General features: G+C 39.7%; 2 protein-coding genes across 4 annotated transcripts; one reads left to right on the top strand and one right to left on the bottom strand.

Annotated features, from left to right (window-relative positions):
- Nucleotides 1-136: 136 nt before the first annotated feature.
- On the bottom strand, nt 137-7,623 carry fbxo47 (F-box protein 47). The gene is made up of 10 exons (XM_022250633.2): nt 7,416-7,623; nt 6,486-6,652; nt 5,898-6,074; nt 5,383-5,459; nt 5,005-5,152; nt 4,473-4,673; nt 3,519-3,683; nt 2,621-2,763; nt 2,063-2,225; nt 137-1,687 (listed from the first exon to the last, which is right to left on the bottom strand). The coding sequence occupies exons 1-10, from the start codon at nt 7,421-7,423 to the stop codon at nt 1,572-1,574; spliced, it is 1,365 nt and encodes a 454-aa protein (XP_022106325.2). The 5' UTR covers nt 7,424-7,623; the 3' UTR covers nt 137-1,571.
- Nucleotides 7,624-8,538: 915 nt separating this feature from the next.
- LOC110987688 (calumenin-B-like) lies at nt 8,539-17,638 on the top strand. Of its 3 annotated transcripts, none has more exons than XM_022250646.2 (6): nt 8,539-8,999; nt 10,574-10,655; nt 11,153-11,264; nt 14,904-15,143; nt 15,544-15,746; nt 16,578-17,638. In XM_022250646.2, exons 1-6 carry the CDS (start codon nt 8,767-8,769, stop codon nt 16,680-16,682), a joined length of 975 nt encoding a protein of 324 aa, XP_022106338.2. In that variant the 5' UTR covers nt 8,539-8,766; the 3' UTR covers nt 16,683-17,638. The 3 variants fall into 3 exon arrangements, with proteins under 3 accessions (XP_022106338.2, XP_022106337.2, XP_022106339.1); XM_022250645.2 differs by lacking the exon at nt 11,153-11,264 and adding an exon at nt 11,798-11,909; XM_022250647.2 differs by lacking the exon at nt 11,153-11,264 and adding an exon at nt 13,376-13,478.
- The last annotated feature ends 938 nt before the right edge of the window (nt 17,639-18,576 follow it).

Here is an 18,576-nt window from a genome sequence, read left to right on the forward strand (position 1 = left end):
CCTCAGAAATCTTTGTCTCGCAGCTCTTGCAGGACAAACCCAGCAGACTGCGCATGCTCCAACGAGATATCATTACATAATAGCCCTACACATGCAATCGAAAATAAGTAAATGGAATCTTAGAAAATCAAGCAAATACTCTTCTTCGGACTTTTTCTTTATTAACAGATTCAAAATAAAGTGTAAAAATAAAATAACTCAGATTTCAACACTGCAAAATTATACAAAAAATAAAGTCATAAAGAATAAAAATGCAGAAAATGCAAGAAATCTAATTAAAAGACATGTCAACATATACAATAAAAAGTTACAAAGGATTGTTGATAAATAATGAACTTAGTGAAGTAAGACTTTTCCATAAAAGTCTATTAAACCTTATAAAACACTTAGGCTATCTCTGATCTCCAAGATGTAAAAAGTAAAGTTAAATTAAACCAGACTCTGATGGCAAACAAAGACACTGAAATTAAAGAAATGATTTGAATGTATTTCTGAGTTATTTGACTTTGAAAGAATGCAACGGTTACCCCTTGATGTGTTGAAATTGTGTCAATTTAAAATGGCAAGCAGACACACAGGTTTGCATATTTGCTTCTCCAGATGCAAGTAAATATCCATTTGATATTTTATAAATCTTTAATATATTACTTTATGAATATATATCAATCAATTACACTGTGCATATGGAATAGGATTTCACATCTCAAGTTTGTATTTTACAAGTATTACACAGAAATGAAATAATATCGCAGAATAAATAACATTGCAAACAAAAGTACTTCAATCCTGTGTTTTAATTAAAGGAGTGAAACAAACAGGTGAAACAAACATAGGGGAATAACCACTAACCAATCCTTGTTGGGAAATAACTTTGGCATTCTAATGTCAAGGAACACTTTGCTTCTAAACTCCTCTATCATATGAAACTCTAAGCTAACTTCAGACAACCACGTAGGTCACTACATATTGAAATCTTGTCAATTGAATGGTGAGCAGAAATCGAGGTTTGCATATTTGCTTCTCTAGATGCAAGGAAATATTCATTTGATATTTTATAAATATTTAATATATTACTTTATGAATATATCAATCAATTACACTGTGCATATGGAGTAGGGTTTCATGGCTAAATTTACTCTAGCAAGTTGCAGACAATTTGAGATTCTAACTAGTACTAATATAATTTATTCATTCCTTAAACATTAAAATCAAACCCTTCTTTTTTACTAGATTCCTTCCAAAGACAGTTAAGATGGTGGTAATAAATATTGGCAATTTCTATAGAAAGTAGGGTTTTTACCATCCCAACTCTTGTAAAACAAAAGTTACTGCCTATTAAAATAGGCTCGTTTATATTGCCAAAGCAAAGGATCAACTGAAGGTAGATGGCACTCTTACATTGCAGAGAGGGAAATTTTTGCCAAAACCATTTTCTTTAGGAATAAGATATACAGCCCTTCCAATCGTGGAAACGTAAGAAAAAAAGTCATCTTCTGTGTTGATAATTCTTCAGTACAGGTGAGAACTTAAAAATATAAGAACACGGCACAAACCTCCTGCTTTCTGGACTATCAAGAGTGTTTCATCAGTGTGGATGTTGACACATTGAATAACTGCAGCATCATTCCTTGCATGAAATCAGACTGTGCCATGGCGACATGGTGGAGCTGGAATTGAGTGGCGGTCACTGCGAAGTGGGAAAAATTATAGTGGCTTAAATTATTGGATAGTCACCCAGAAAGATCCAGTAGCCCATCCCATGGTCAGGTACCTTTGATCCCCGAAGTAAACTGAAAAGGTTTTTCACAGAGTGAGCGGGACTTTGATTGAAATTTGTTTTAGGAGAAACGAGGGGAAACAAATGGACGTAAAGAGGAGGTTGGAATGGAAATAACAAAAATGTTCCCGTTACATGCAGTCGAAACAGACACAGTAAACGACGTTCCATTCTGCAAGTACGTTACCAATATCAACAATGATCGTCAGTACTTGGCAGATGTAGAGAGATTGGGAAAGGGGCAGTCACTCCCCTCCCTCCAAATGGCACCTATACTCATCTCACCTTCTTCTTCTGGTGAATACATCAATGCAATGATGAAGTCCTTATATGTTGCCGTGATGGAACCCAGGAAGCTTTGGACATCTTGAGTTGTCTTCATCATGCGACATAGCTGATGTACCATCTTGATGAGCCATGACATGTGCAATCCTTCATCATACAAGACCTAGAGCAGACATTCCAGGCAAATTGAACAAAATCAAATTAGTAGAAAATTGTAACGAGCCTTTTTGCAGTGGTTTCTGAGTTTTGATGTTATTTTCACCAGCATACAAAACCACCTGTGGCCCTCTACCTTTCTGAAACCATCCGCAAAAAAAATGATGATGGCTGATGATCACCTTTCTCAATCTACAAAAAATATACACGTACACAAGTTCTAAACCCAACTCCTTGTATTCTTATGCAAATGATCCCCCACCCAAATGGATGGCCATAGAGACGGGTTCACACACTCTTAGCTTTGGTTATGACTTACATGGGTTTATAAGTCATAACTTGGGCAGAAGTCCTGTCAGCAAGAATCTTGACAAAGCTCTGAAATTGGGTAACAATTCTTACCACTGAGAAAGCTACGATGATGCTGCCCAGTTCATTCATCTTGCCATTGATGGCTTTACTACCAAGCACCTTCAGAACAATGGGCTCACCGCACAAAATCAGCAATCGTGCGGTGTTCTCAATCAGCCACTCATCTGGGCAGCCTGAGTAGGACCACATGTATGTTATGGATAACCATTGACACAGCACTTTGATAATGGTCTTTCACCCACTACGAGAAGGACAGTCCTGACTATGATCTGACGTTTTAACTTCCAGTGACCATCTTCCTCAAAAGTAGGTCAGAAACCCATCTCAGTTTTACTGCAGTTGTTTAATGTGCAGCTTTTGTAACCAAAAACTGTAGAGTTAACTTCCTCTTGAGACAAACAAAAAATCAACTGGGATAATTATAGTTCATCAAAGTGTAAACAAATTCACTGGCCATGGTATCAATGCCACTTCATGCAGTGGAGAAAAACCTCACCAAAGTGACCAACAGAGGGCGTTACACGCTTCATAGATCTGAAGTGGGAGACTAACTTTCCTCCAATCGGAAAGCTGTTACTTTAATTTGTTATACACAAAGGACATTGGGTAATTTTAAGCGCACTGGGACATTAGTTGTTAAAAATATCAGTTCCACTTTTTAAAAAAGTATTTTCTCTTCGAAATGGTTTAATTTAGGTATTTGTTTTTATACATGTATTTCTTCCAACATTGCTGAGATGTTAGGGAATACTACCCGAGGTTGTACAGTTCATGAGAATTTCTATCTGAAAGAAGGTCGTATTACTTAAATTACCCTGGTTATTTGAGGGTTTGGGGAGTTGAACATGCAGCTATTTTGAGATTCTATCCTTGAGCCCAACCATTACGTGATGTGAAACCCAAGGTTTCATTAATATGAAATTACTACCGGTCAGTTCTTCCAGGACACTGATGACATCATCATCACTCCATTCTCTGTGGCTGACCAGTGCCTTGAGAGCCATGGCGATCTCACCCAGGGGAGCAATTGTTCTGGATCGAATCTCCCTGTCACTGCCGGATGTCTCTCGCATACAGTCCCAGGACACAACATCTGAAACACGAGAGAGAGAGAACCACTACAAGGAGTGTATGAGAATCAAGCTGGACCAAGAGAGGATGTTATATTCTTAGCAGTGGGGGCTCCTTTGGTCAGAACTGAACTTCACTTGTCCACGAACGATTACTAAATATGTGTTACAAATGCATTGCTACCAACACAATGAACACACCTGACCAAGAAGGCTTTTTTCAAGCAATGAGGGGGGGCTTTTGCTCGAGGCAGATAGTACAAATGATACAGTTGATATACCATTCATTCACTTTTGGCCCATGGTCTCGACCAGCTCAGACGAGGCATCATCGTTGAGCTAAATTTGGACTGACGTAATCATACAATCAACACCCATTAATTAGTACTGACTTTCAAGAATATGTGGCCTTTTGGTAATCGGTTTTGGTTTATCAGACTGTACCGGCATTTCCAGGGCTCTGAGATGAGGTCTATTCTCTTTTTTTAAACTCCTTCCTCATTTCAGCCCTGACTTGCATTAATAAATACTCCGCCTTCTCCCCAGTAAGGTGGCTCATATAGAAAAACAGCACTGCGGCTGCCAAGCCCATGTATAAGTAAGACTGGAAAGTGGGGCATACGTACTCCACAATATCTTATCCCTTCTACCTCAAGCCAACCACCACAGGAGTCTCATCTGTACATGGACACTCTTGGCCATGTGTCAGTCCAGCATCACACACCCTAGGACTGTTTGTGAAAATGAAGCCTACCTCCTACTATTTTGTGCCGATAACCCCACCCCCAAGGCCCTGTACCCCATAGACTCACCTGTACCTGGGCAGAGTGGCCCATACAACAAGTAGAGCAGTCTAGCTTGATGTACCATGGGGAATGGTTTCAGGATGAAATGTAGCCACATGGATAGGTCTTCCATTGTCTTACACTGATCCAGGAGAACATGACGGAAGAACCTACGAGTCTTGGTCTCAATCGATGAGTTGGAGCCTGGGTTGCCTGACAACAGCATCACTGACAAAAAGGGGAGAAATTCTCAAATGATGAGATTAACCCAATCAGTGTTGTAGCTCTATCTCCGTTTGTCTTCTCTGTCTCAACTTTGAAGTAGAGGAAATTATAGGGACATTTTGTTGGAAAATATTGACCGCTTTGATGAGGGTATTGGGAGGTAGGGAGTAGGAGAGTCAGTAGATGAATGAATAGCTTCATTTTGCGAAAGTTGGTTTATTCAATTACCATTATCAGGATGATCATTTTTATGTCAAGTAGACAATTTTGCCCTTGGTGATAGTCAATGGATAGGAAAGTAAGGAGTAAGGTGAGGTAAGATTTCTATATTCACAGATTTTGCTGGTCATGCTCTGATTTTCGCTGACGGTGATGTAAGCCCTCAGACACTCCCTCTCTTCCCATCCTCGTGTGAATGTACTCAGCAGGTTGCCATAGCAACTCAAAGCCTGGCAGGTGAATATCCTGTGGATGTTTTGTAGCTGTTGAGAGAATCGAAGGAAACTGTATAAAATGTTTCAGAAATTGTCTCCAAAAATTTGAAAAAAATTCCGAAAATCAAGTCTTTCAATGTCAGTAACAACTTATTTAGCTTCAAATTCTTCAAAGTTTCTTGAGTATTAAGAATAGTGTGATGATCACAATTGCAGTTGTCTGTGGTAAGTGTTGCCTCAGAATTTGGCCCACTGTACATCATCACGACTTCATTCACCTGTGACACGAAAAACTCCACAATCTTGAGTCGCTCTCTGGTTGGAAAGAGGCAGGTAATTCTCTTCAGGAGTAGACCTTGGAAAGTAATGAGAACAAACATCATTAATTTGATGTCTGTGCAATGGAAATATGTCGACATTTAGGGGTTTTCAGACTGTTTGCCCTAAACTTTGATTTGTTATTTTTACATGATGTAAAATGCAAGATTTGCTCTAACATGGCTTGTATATATGATTGAACAAACCCAGCCCCGCCACCAGCTTCAGGCATTCAGGGGGGCCACAGTATCAGCTTGGGGGGCCACATCACAAGAACAAAATTTAGTTTTTATGCTGATGCTTTTTATCGATGGGGGGACCAGCTTCCTGCCAGGGAAGGGGCCCAGTCCCCTTGGAACTCCCCCTTGGCAAAGGGGGCAAATAAACCTTTTCACTAAAAAAGCCTTTGATTTTTCAACAATGTGAATCATGCTGAAATTCTTCAGGAAATTCCTAAAGGTCACTTGTAACTCACCAATGTTCTTGAAGTGGTTCACTTGATAGTTGTATATGGCTCGCTTGCACCCAGTTTTCTTAGAGGTCACCATCTGCTTTGGCTGTAATCTCTTCAGGCCAGATTTGCTGTTGATGTAATTACTGGTGACATCTCGGAATGCTTTGGAGGTGATGCTTAGGAAACCCAAGTCCTCAACTGTAGATAAGGGGAGGGGCATTTTTTCCCAGATAAAGATTATTTACCGTTATTTCCCTGGGAACCCCTTTTTAAAAGTTGTGGGGGACATGATCGAAGGAGATGCCAGACTAACTGCTACTTTCAAGTCTTAGAGTTGGGTAAGTATACATAGCCAAAGGGTCACATATAGTTTTAATAAACCAAAATTATACTGGTTGGTCAATATTTGAGTTAATTGAATGTTTATTTTAGAAGAGCATATGATAAAATATTCATATTATTTTCTTGGATTTAAAAATCGAGATGCACTGGTCAAAAGGCACATGGATTTGGATGTGCATTTAAATGGAAGGTGTAGGCAATGCTTTATTCTGTGAATCAAATTGCCAAAGGATTAAAAGAGTGTGGATGGAACATGGTTTTGCTTACTTCTCAAAGTGTTTAAGATATGATACATCAACTCTGTTGGAAGAAGAGCAAAGTAGCCGAGTGGGTCGGACTGAATACACCATGACTTGTGATTTTGGTAGTCTTTGTTCTGAAGGCGAACACTTCGTCTATACGCCTTGGTTGTGATTTGCGTTGAAGAAGGGTTACTGAAACAGAAAATGAGGATTTCACCAAAAACAAAAACATGTTTTGAACCAAAAATTTAGGCAAAGAAGTATCATAACATTAACATGAAAGACAAAGGCAGTACAAAAGTAGAGTGGATAATAGGCTAATTTTACAAATGAGTCAACATTGTTCTTTTTCTCAGTGATTTGTTTAGAAACACAACTTCTACATTTATAAAACTCTAGGCCTATTTCCCCAAATGCAAATTAGGCATTTATGTGGCCCAGGCCTAGGAGCTTGAGAACACGAAGCCTTATCCCCAACTGATGAACAATGATAAAAGGCTTAAATAAATAGGCCTAGGCCTACATGTAAATGGACTGAAACTGTCTGACATTCATGTGCATGTAGGCCTAGCCTAGTATGCTAATTAATGATAGGCTGTGGTGTAGGCTTAGGTCTAGTTTATGGGGTCTTGCTTGACAAACGATTCTGGGCTAGGCCTACTATTGGATTTTGTAGCTAGGCCTAGGCCCCTAGGCCTCGAAATTTTGAAAAAGATGCCTCCGGTCCCTCACCATGCTCACTCCTCCTACAAAAACCTGACTCAAATCTGGAAAGTTCTCATTAAGCTGTCCAATATATAATTACCCCCTGCCCTCGTTTATCGCACCAGCTACTAGGCCTACTAGTTAGCCTACTGATCCATCATAAACACATTAAGCTTGCGTGTAGCCTCACCGGACCGTCATACAGAAGTGCAACGTTAGCGCGGTTAGTCAACGTGATCACTCCACTCACCGAATCATATCGCAAGTCACGACCAGTCAAACGCACGATCTGACGTTCTTCAGGAAATCCACAAGAAGGTGCCCCCACTTGAACAAGAAAAAAGGGCTTAAATCACAAGAATTACTAGAACAAAAACACTTGAGATCACTGAACCACATCCCATCGCCCAGTCGCAGACCCGTGTTGATCCGTGCGCAGTATGTTCATCAGCTGATTCACTTTGGGGGCATTTAAATCTTCCCGCCAACGGTAGGCTAAATATAGCATCAATTTTTTCCCGCCATTACGTCTTGGGGGTCGTCTGCGTTCTGACTGAATCTGCGAGATACCAAGCAAAGGGACCTGTAAACAGAATTCGTCCCCCGAAACATGTCAAATCTGATTTCCTTCTCAATTTGCTCTTTGTTTCCAGGAAGAAATGCAGTCTTCCTTGGTTATTTTTACTGGTGATTTGCGGAGATGGATAAGAACTAATCGCGGTACGGTTGAAGGGGGAGGGATGTCACCATCTCATCACCCTACCACAATGTAAACGTGTAAACAATTAAAAGATCCCTGGGCTCATTCGAAAAAAAAATAATAAAAATTAACATAAACAAATAATTCATTCAGAGGTATGGGGGATGCAATTTAGGCGTTTGGATTTTCCTTCCACGTGTCCCCATCCTAGGCCACGTCTTCTAGATTTGATTTGTTGCTCATCCAAGAAATATTTGATGATGAAATTTCTTTGCATTTTACATGCACATTTTGAACAAGCGTTTTCCCCATGTCATCTTAATATTTTCTTTTCCTTTTTTTCACTCAAAATATCTCAAAGTTATCCACATGGCGACACGTCATCCTTGTTTAGTAGAGCTGGCCACGTTGAGGCTGGGCATGCCCTCGTGGCACGTATGCGTACGGTGCGGTATGCGTGCTTTTCAAGAAGAGGAAAAGACGTGGCAAGTTTTAGCCAATCATCTCCGATCAAGCTGCCAAGTTGGCAAAAATAGCCCAATCAAAATGGCTTTTGTAAAGTTAATGGCTTTTCCCAAGCTGTCAAGATCAACAGCTATGATTGGTTATAATTTCTAAAGGCAAAATATGCATGCTTTGATTGGTCCATTCTAACCTTTGACCAGGGTCATAAAGATGACCTGTCAACCATCCACGTCTCCACCGCCGAGCTAGTATAAATTCGAGGTCTGCATCTCGTGAAATCGTTAGTGAAATCACACAACTGTTAGCTACAGCAGCTTTTCTAAACCTTCTGTTACATTTTTAAAAGGTGCAGGCGTCTTTTGAGAGAAGTAATAGCTGCAACTCAGGTTTCTTTTTGTATTTATTCACGCCATAACTTGCCTTAAACAAACTGAAAATGAAGGGTACCGCATTCGCCGCTTTCGTTTGTGTGCTGTTGGTGGTGGCTTTTGCGAAACCGGCAGAAAAACAAGACGAGCATAAGAGAGTGAAAGATGCCAAACTCAGCGATGAGGAACACTTCGAAGGGAAACAACACAACGTTGATTATGACCACGATGCTTTTCTTGGGGAAGAAGAGGCGAAAACGTTCCAGAATCTGAGTCCAGAGGAGAGCAGAAAAAGGCTTGGGTGAGTCCGACATTGATTAGCCTACCGAATGCATGAAACCTCAGAACGTGGCGTGATCAAAACGTGCGGGCAAAATTGCCTGAAGAGCCGTTGAATAGTACCGTGAGCACAGTCATTTCGGCATTTTCGGAAAGAGTACCAAACACGGACACCACTTATTTTTCAATCAGGTACCAGATAACAGCGATAGCATGTCCCAAGAACTTGGGAAATGTTGAATATAGCTTAAGCCCCTATTCTGCTATTATTGAAAAATTTGTCACACTGCTGGCTAGGGAGGCTACTTGTAACATGATGTATAACTATAAAGAAATTATTTCCATTTTTTTTTAAATAATCTTGGAGAGGATTTCATAAGAAATATTTTGATGTATGTTTGCATTCCATTGGACTATGCAAAGAAAAATTGATTTGAAGCGGAATGTTTTGAGATGTTTTTTTGGCCTAGGCTTACATGTGTAATGCAGAGCAAACTGTGATTATTTCGTACACAAAAAGAAGCAGATAAGTGTAGATTCTAACTGAAAAGCTCTTAATTCATATTTTTATAGGATCTTCCTTCTTATTTGTGCTTTATTTAAGTGAATTGAATATGCTGGCTTCACTTGAAATTTCAAAAATTTTGAAATTTGAAATTAGATAGAAGAGCTACAGCGTGCAGAAAGAGATGAAATTTAATCACAAGTTTCCAAATAAACAGTGTCCTCACTCATTTATGCTTGTTCTTAACACTGGGCTAAAATGAAATGCCCATATTTTTAGGTATGTGCAAACACGCCGTCAAAAATGGCCGTGTGCCCCTTTCATCTCGGCCATGGTGCTTCCTGAAACTGTACCTTTTATTTCCCGTAAGTTGCCGATCTTAAATCCACACAAAGAATTAGTTTTGTGGTGCGGCGAAATGACGGACAATCATCTTCATGCTACAAGCTTCATGAAATTCACTTCATGCAAAGTCACGTCCATTCCATAATGGTCATGCTGTACAGGGCTATTTCTGCATATTGCAACGTATATAATAGCTGATAAATTCCCAGAAAGCGAAACACAAGAGGGCGCTATGCACAGCCGGAGGTGTGTGCACGCAGCTGCCGACGTCACTTGACAAAAGTTACAGCCTTCAAATGAAGTTTCAGCCTGGATTTATCATCGATCATATCTAGCGGGTTTTTTGACTCTAGAATAATTGGCCCCTAAAAAGTGTTTGGCCTTGGTGCCTTTCTTTTATCAAATAAATGGCCTTGTTGCCCATGCTTTTGGCCCTGGTGCCCCTTAAAATGTCCACTTACCTGAGGCCAAAATGGCCGTGCCCTAAAATCATTGAAATTTGAGGATTGTTCAATCATGCAGTAATACTGCATAGGCCCTATTCTTTTTGCAAAATCTGACTGCACAGTTCCAAATTGTATGATTGATGTTCATGTTAGTTCCTTGATGTTTCATTTAGGCTTAGGCATTGTTGTGTTGCATTCCGAAGGTACAGTTAGGAGCACTGCAACCGTGTGAGTATCCACCCCTATGAAAGGAAACTACAGGTTTATAATGCAACTTCTGTTTTTGTACTCCTTTTCTAGTATGATTGTCGACAAAATTGATGAAGATAAAGATGGCTTCGTAACTGAAGAAGAATTAAGAAAGTGGATTGAGCACCAGCAGGTATGTTTTCAGTTTGTGCTGAGCACCTGTTAAATTAATTGTAAATGAATTAACAAAAACACACAAACATGAAAGTGGAAAGAATTACGAGGCGAGACAATATCCTGTTAAAAGCAGCATTTCTTTCTTGACAACCACATTTGCCGGATTCTTTAGTCTTAAAGTTGGTAAAAGGAATCCCAAAATAATGGTTTATTATGTCAATGTAAAAAGGAACTTGTTCACATACATGTACCCAAAATTTTGCTTGAAACTGAAAACATTTATGATCCTTACGACTTGGGGGCTATTTATGCACAGAAAGTTTCTTAACAAGTGGAGTCTGAATTTCAACACATTTTGTTGTTTCAGTGTAAAAAATCCTTGTGTAGTACTAGTTTTGTCAAAGTGCTCATGGCTTCGTTTCGCCTCATGTGTGTAGTTCCTTTTTTCTTGCTGTCAACAATTTATGCCAGCATCTTCATTATTTTCCCGTACAATATGCAACTCTACCACAGCATAAGTACGCCTATGAAGATTCGGCAATGCATTGGAAAAATCGTAACCGAGACCTAGACGACAAACTCTCTTGGGATGAGTACAATGCCACGACCTTTAGTAGTCTTTCTGGTGAGGGTTTCACTTTCGGACTCGGCGTTAGATACCAATCATCCCCTCATGATGCTTCTAACGGGTGGTTGGCAGGATTTAGACACACAGGGCGCCCTCTGACCAAGACCAAGTGTTTTGATTTTTCAAACACGTTAACTATTACAGCATGCTTAAGCTTGGTCGCTGTGGGTCATTCAGTGCCAAATCATCTGGTTGCAGTTTTTAAAAAAATCCATTCATGTTCACTTAGGCGAAGGCAATACTATACTGTAAGCCTGAAGTACTTACAGGCAGTGGTGTACACAGATGAGTTCATGCCACTTTCACAAGATTTTTAATTAGCGGTAACATGGGTGAGGTTCCATAAAAGAAAGTGCAATCGTAATCGGAGCCAGAAATACTGTAAGCTTTCCAAAACATGTGAACTTGTTGAACAATGTCGTAACATTCGCATGGTTTTTCCCGCAAATTTAGCTACAAGAGACATTTCTCTAACAGGAGACCTTGTGATTTGGCTCAAATTGGCCCTAACCCTTAAATTTACGCTACAGGAGCAGTACTTTTTCGAGGATGCTGGCACCCTTTGGAAAAGCCACAACCCCGATAACGATGACCAAATGACATGGGAGGAATACAATTCCACCACTTACAGCAGTTTAGCCGGTGAGGGCACTGCCACGTGCGACCACCATTTGACTGCTGGTGTTGGCACTTTACTGACAACAGAGGGAGCCCTTTGTGTTTGTTTCCCTACTAATTTTTCCCCTGGGTAGTGGCGTAACTAACCTCGTGTATCCACAGTAGGAAGCATTTTAATGTTTCTGACTCAAGATCTTATTTTAGTTCAAGATTTCCTTGCATGTCATCTTTTGTTTTCATTTTAGTGTCTGTAGTTCCATTCCTAAAAACAACGCATGATGATCATATTCTGCTGCATAATGCAGGCATGCAACTTTTCCGTGGATCGGCTAATTTTGCTCATTTTGAAAATGGACAAAATATTAAAAACACTCTACCAAGTCTTAAAGATTGGAATTTCCTCATTTCTTTTGTCCAAGTCCAAGTTGCATGCTAGATAATGTGTGGAGTGTAAATTGGATGTTCATGTATCACAGATGATTATGGTTCTGTTTTCACGAATGTGAGACAGAGACTAAATATTTTTCTTTCAAATCATCTTTTTGTTTCTTTCCTAATCCCTACTATGGGTTATAGACTGAGTATTAAATTAAAATATGTCGTGGGTCATTGTTCAGTGAGCTGATATGCTACTTCAGTCACACTTACATGATACAGGAAGTGGGTAGTTGGCCGTGACTTTGCTTATAAATGAAGGCCAGAGCCATTAACTGCATAAAAGCAAGTGAAAATTCACTAAGTGGCATCTTGCGACTAAGGTACAACATGGAGAAAGGTCATGCAGTTCAAGTCTTGATTTAAGGGTAGCCACATTTTATTTTAGTACCCTTTAACTCTCATCATAAATGCAGCTTACCTGTTTGATATGCTTGCTTACTTATCCCATGCTTGCTCGTCACTTGGGAAACCATTACAACTTGGTTTACCTCATCCTCATTGCTCTAATCTATGCCAACCACCTGCTTAAAGCTACTCCTTGATTCTTACATTCTCAATTGGACAGCCTGTTGCATTCGGGTAATTTCGATTGACAAGTGTACCCAGCTGTCTGTGCAAAGTGCAATCAAATATTCAACATTTCCCCTCTTACAAAACGCTTTCCCTCATGAGATCAAAACAATTTGAATCTGGCATAACTTGGAAAAGAGCACCATGTGGCAACTTGTCCCCTGGAACCTTTGTTTCACGTCATGTTCATGCAGTTTGGCTGTTTTGTTTAGAACCATGTTTGTTTCAGGGACCATGTTATGTTTATTGCAGGTACATACACTCTCATTTTTGTCAGTCATTGAGTCTTTTGTTTCATAATGGACAAGTTGAATGAATGGTTGAAGACATACCTAAACCCAGAGTTAACACTGTGTGAAGGTGATTCTTCAAGAAACCAAGAGTAAGATTTTCTGTACAGGAACCAGACCAGCCCTCGTGGTCCTTCAAGCATCCGGAAGTGAAGTTTGCATTGATCGGTGTTGTATCGTTTGAACTCACAGAGTCTGTACCTAGACGATCACTCTCAGCAGACATGGGATTCAAATGGGTTTGAAACAACCGTTGAATGGGACCAGTACCTGCAAAGCACATTCGGAGAAGTTGGTGAGGGAGAGATAGAGGCAAATCATTACCCAAACAGTTAGCCTGAGTACACTGCACCATTTCCCGTTGTAAACCAGATCGATTTTCTGTTACGAACACAGAGTAAAAGCAGTAATTGTCACAAAAGTCAAGCACGTCAACATTTCCCTCAGAACAGGGCGTCATTACAAGATGAAAACTATAGCGCTGAGTGTTGTGTAGCTTGGATTCTTTTTCCCCTACCTTTTGAAGTTGTCCACCCTCTTCCTTGCATGTGTTTGAAAAAAAAAAAGAAAGCATGGTAAAATCTCTTGCCTTTCAACACTGCTGCAATGCTAATAAAGGCTCGTACAGTGATGACCCACTAACAAGTACACTGTATGTACTCAATTTGGTCAATATATAGGCCTACATGTGCATACATGTACATGCAAGTATGCTTCATTTTTCAGCTGACTTTACTTTACTACATGTACATGTAGGTGTATACCTTCACATTTGTTATTACTACTATGTGGAGACTGTCAAGCCAATGCCATATTGCAAATTGAAGGATTTCTTTCAGACTCTTGGGAGTCTCTCAAGAGAAGTTAGAATGTTCCACTATCTTAGTGTTCATAAAAAATCTTGCTTCAATTCACAATTGATGAAAAATGTCAACTACTTGGTGATTTTAGGAGTAATTTTTGAATCTTTTTTACTAGGGAAAAAGATTGTGTGAGGTTAGGAATGTTGTAATTCATCTAAATTGAAGCTCTCCCCAATTTCATGTCCTCATTTGCATGATGCGTTTTGTTTTCATTACTAACTTTATTTCATTTATATTCTATGATAAGACTTCTCATATATCTCTCACCAAAGTGCAACGGAAGAAACATTTGGAAGTTTTGATTTAATTTACATTACTTCCTTGGGATCTACATGTATGATGAAACCAATCTGAGATTCAGCGGCCCTTGTTGGTTAGAAGGAAAGAAAAATATTGTAGAAAAGAGCTGTGGTTAAATCTTCATAATTTTTCAAGCATGAGTCATGTTACTCATGTCAGAAAATGGGCCATAGTCATTGGTTTCAGCCATAGCAGAAGATTCCCTTTTTGTGTCAACCCTAGATCAAATTGTTCCAAATATAAAACTGAATTTTCACCTTTGTAACCTTACTTTAGTAAGTTTGGACGGCCATTTCCTTTGCTTTGCTGGTCGGTTTAATTTTTTATTCATGCGTAAATAGATGATAAATGGAAGGAAAAAAGGTGACATTAGTCAATATGATAAAAAATGATATATATAATATCAACTGTAATTAAATACTCCCACCCTAACAATTCTAAATTGCCCAATTGTTGGACAATTCATGACTGTAAGAGAGAATCATCAGCGTTTCTTCCCATCTTCCATTTCCATGGTCCTGACAAATTCCTGCGTCCCATCTTTCAATGAAAACCAGAGGAGGAGCTGGTCAAACTACCAGAGAATGAACGAATGGACTTTGCCAAGATGATCAGACGGGACAAGGCACGCTGGGCCAGTGCCGACGAGAACAAAGATGGCATCCTTTCCCGGGAGGAATTCACCGCCTTCCTCCATCCCGAGAACTTTGACAGGATGCGAGGAATCGTTGTGCAGGAAACCCTGGAAGATGTGGATAAGGACGGAGATGGAAAGATCTCCCTGGAGGAGTACATTGGTAAGTTTGAGGGCCTGTTTGATTCGCGCGGATCCGGATCACAATCAGTGATCCAGCGTTGGTTCACTGACTCCATAACCTGTGTAAGGGATGGAGCAAACCAATATTGAGATCACTGATCTTGAAACAAATGGCCAAAGATGTGAGTACTTGGGACTTTGTTTTTACTTCCTCAACGGAATATACGTGTAACTAGCAGTGTAGTAGTAGAGAAGTTGAAAGGATGTTGTTTATTGCCTCGTCCAAGACTTTTTTCTAGAGCTAGGCCTAGGTCTTTGCCAACACCATGTACATGTATATCAACAACAGGTGTAACCATAGCTCTTCAAGCCCATTTTGGAGACAGCCTGTGGCGTTGGGTATATTAACCAAGTTTTGCTGTTCTTTGTGGACACTGCAGGAGACATGTACAGAGAGAACAACGATGGCGCTGAGGAGCCTGAATGGGTAAAGACGGAACGCGAGCAGTTTGCACAGTTCAGAGACAAGAACCATGATGGTTTCATGGATCTTGAAGAAGTCGGGGAATGGATCCTGCCAACAGAATACGACCACATAGAAGCAGAGGCTAAACATCTAATATTTGAGGCGGACAAAGACAAGGTGAGGCAGGAATTCCTTGTGGGCATTTGGGTGTCTGAAAAAAAACCTCACCGAATACTCATTTTGAGAAGATTAGCTAATAAACTCTGAACCTGGAAACAGTTTCTGCCTTTGGTACATCTTTATCAATCAATGTAGTTCACATTTTTGTGGTGAATAAACCGAATCGTTAACTTCGCTAATTATGGACTTGGACATGTTGAGAAACTTTGAAAATGCTGCTTGGACCATGAATGTGTTGTGCCCCCAAAAAGCAGCAAGAACATTCAGTTTCAAAAAGGGAATTCCTTTTCTGGTTCTGCAGGGAGCTTTTACATGTTTTGAAACTTTGCTGTAAACCTTTTTCTCCATGCCTTTGAAGGTGAATACATGTATCAGTGGGGAGTCAGGTTGGAGTGGTGGTTCTTTCCTCACCTTCCACCTCTGCGGTCCGGGTTCAAATCCCAGCTTGGTTCACATGTGGATTGGGTGTTCAGTTTCTACCTGATTTCATAGGTTTTTCCAGGAATATTTTTCTGGGGTTTTCCTCCCACCTGAAAACCTGTAACTGCTTCTTATTTCAATGTGCTTGAGTCTTCCAGTGTGTGAACTTGGCACAGAGATCTAGGCCCAAGAAAAAAACAGTAGCCAGACCGTCCACAAATATTACAGTCAGTATTCTGTTTGCTTCCTGATTTCTCTGACAGCCAGTACGATGAAGAAGCCCAGAGGGATGGTCTAATTGTCAAGTTCAATCCCCATAAAAGGTTTCATCTACCTGAATCCTATAGAATCCTACAAAATTTCCTTATCTGATGTGGTTTTTATTCGGTCCTCTTTCTCCAATTTCAGGACAAGAAGCTGACTAAGAAGGAGATAATTGATAATTATGATCTGTTCGTCGGCAGCCAAGCAACTAACTACGGCGAGAGCTTGCAGAGACATGATGAGTTCTAAGCATCACTTGTCCGAGCACAAAACTTGTACATGTAATTAAAGCCACATGCTGGACTTTGGACATCCACAACTCGTAGAACTATTTGTGAATTTCGAGATCTTTCCCCGTCGATTCTTTTCGCCCTACTTCAGTTTCTTCCTGTCATCAAAGTTGCGAATCCCTCCAGTGTTACATTTCAATTCCAGGATCTGCTGTCATCAGAGGTGAGATCCTAGAGTCAGCTGATGTCAGTTGATACGCTGATAATTCTTTTGGTGGAAATCATTCCCCTCCTGTTAATAAAAACCGTAGCTGTAATTTTTAGTACGATGAAAGTGTATATAATGACTCGAAAGCAGCTAGCTAACGCATTCACACACATGTAGGCTTGTTCTGCACATTTATGGTCACAATGCAGATCTACAGTAGTAAGAATGGTAGTGTTCTTCAGTGGTCAACAGAACTCCAAAGTAGTAACCAGCAAGAATGATTATGAACATGACTGAATGACGAAATATTTGCAACACAGAGGCCGATGTTTTAAAACTTACAATTTATCTGATTGTGGTGCTACTAAATATGCAAAACAATGTTTAGTTTGAAGTGCATATCAGGACAAAATGTCCAAGGCTAGAATTTGCATTTTAATTTAGAAAGAATGCTTTTAACAATCACTCAGAATGCATAGTCGTAGTTTGGCCTAATCTAGTATTTAGAAAGTTTACTCATTACTGTTTAGGATTCCTTTGAACAGTATTAACGTGTGCGCTTTGTAACATACCCGGTATACACATTAGTAGTTTCGACTTTGTTTTGTAAAATTCATTTTGAGAACTACTTCTGTTATCACCAAGGATATCACATTAATTTCTTGATTTTGTTTCATTATGCAGCCGCTTGTTTTGCCAAGAATGCTTTTGTAAATTAACACGTTTGAAAATAAAAGGAAAGGAAGAAAACATGTTTTGAGAATGAATTTTGTGAACTGTGTCTTGACCCTCTTTTTAATGGATTGCAATTGACACCTGTCTACCATTTTGAAAAAGATCTGCCCCATGTTGGTTTATGTGTGTAACAATGTGTGTAACAGTACATGTAGTCATCATTATAAAGATGACACAAGAAATAGACAGACAATGTAGCCGTGTTCAAGTTGCTTGTTTGTGGCTTGAAATTGCACGAGCTTGTGGTTACAGCCGCTTCTCATGGTCGCATGTAATTTCAAGCCGTAGCCAAGTAATTCAGACAGCCTCAGAATTTCTGATTTAAAATATCAAGTATCGAGTCAAATTCTCGTATACTGTCATTTCCAAAAGTTTTAAGACCACCTGGAATTGTTGATATTTGTGTTTATTACTGGTCCTGAATGTTGTCTCATTGAATGATTACATAACATGTTTTTACAGTAGTCCATAACATCAGAGTTGTGCTATAAGCCCATTTGAATGAAATACTTTGCAAAGGCAGGTCCTGTATGACATTTTGTCTGTAGTTTGGTGTGGGTAAAAAAGTCTTAAGTCATCAGAAACGGATTATGGAAAGATCTGCCCCAACATGTTACTGATGCTGAGATGCACGAGACCTTCAGACAAAGTTATTACAACTACACTAACCAAGTACCAATTAGAGGCCGCACTAAATATAAGACGATAAAAATTTCGTATTACAAAGTGAAGACAAATATTTGTTCAACCAAGATGGTAAGATTACGCATCTGAAATGATTAATTCATTGATCCCTAACCCCACAGGATGTACATGTATGTCAAATTATATTGAAATCAGAGGATTATTATTGTTTGGTTTTGTATGGTTAATGTATTATGTGTTTGGTTCAAAACTTTTGCAAATGACTACACGTCTGTGTTCACAGGTTAACCTTCACTGACTATCCAAGGCACAATACGAGACAATG

Source organism: Acanthaster planci, linkage group LG20 (assembly GCF_054643075.1).
Source record: "Acanthaster planci isolate LZ-2023a linkage group LG20, COTS_SCS, whole genome shotgun sequence".
Classification (NCBI taxonomy): domain Eukaryota; kingdom Metazoa; phylum Echinodermata; class Asteroidea; order Valvatida; family Acanthasteridae; genus Acanthaster; species Acanthaster planci.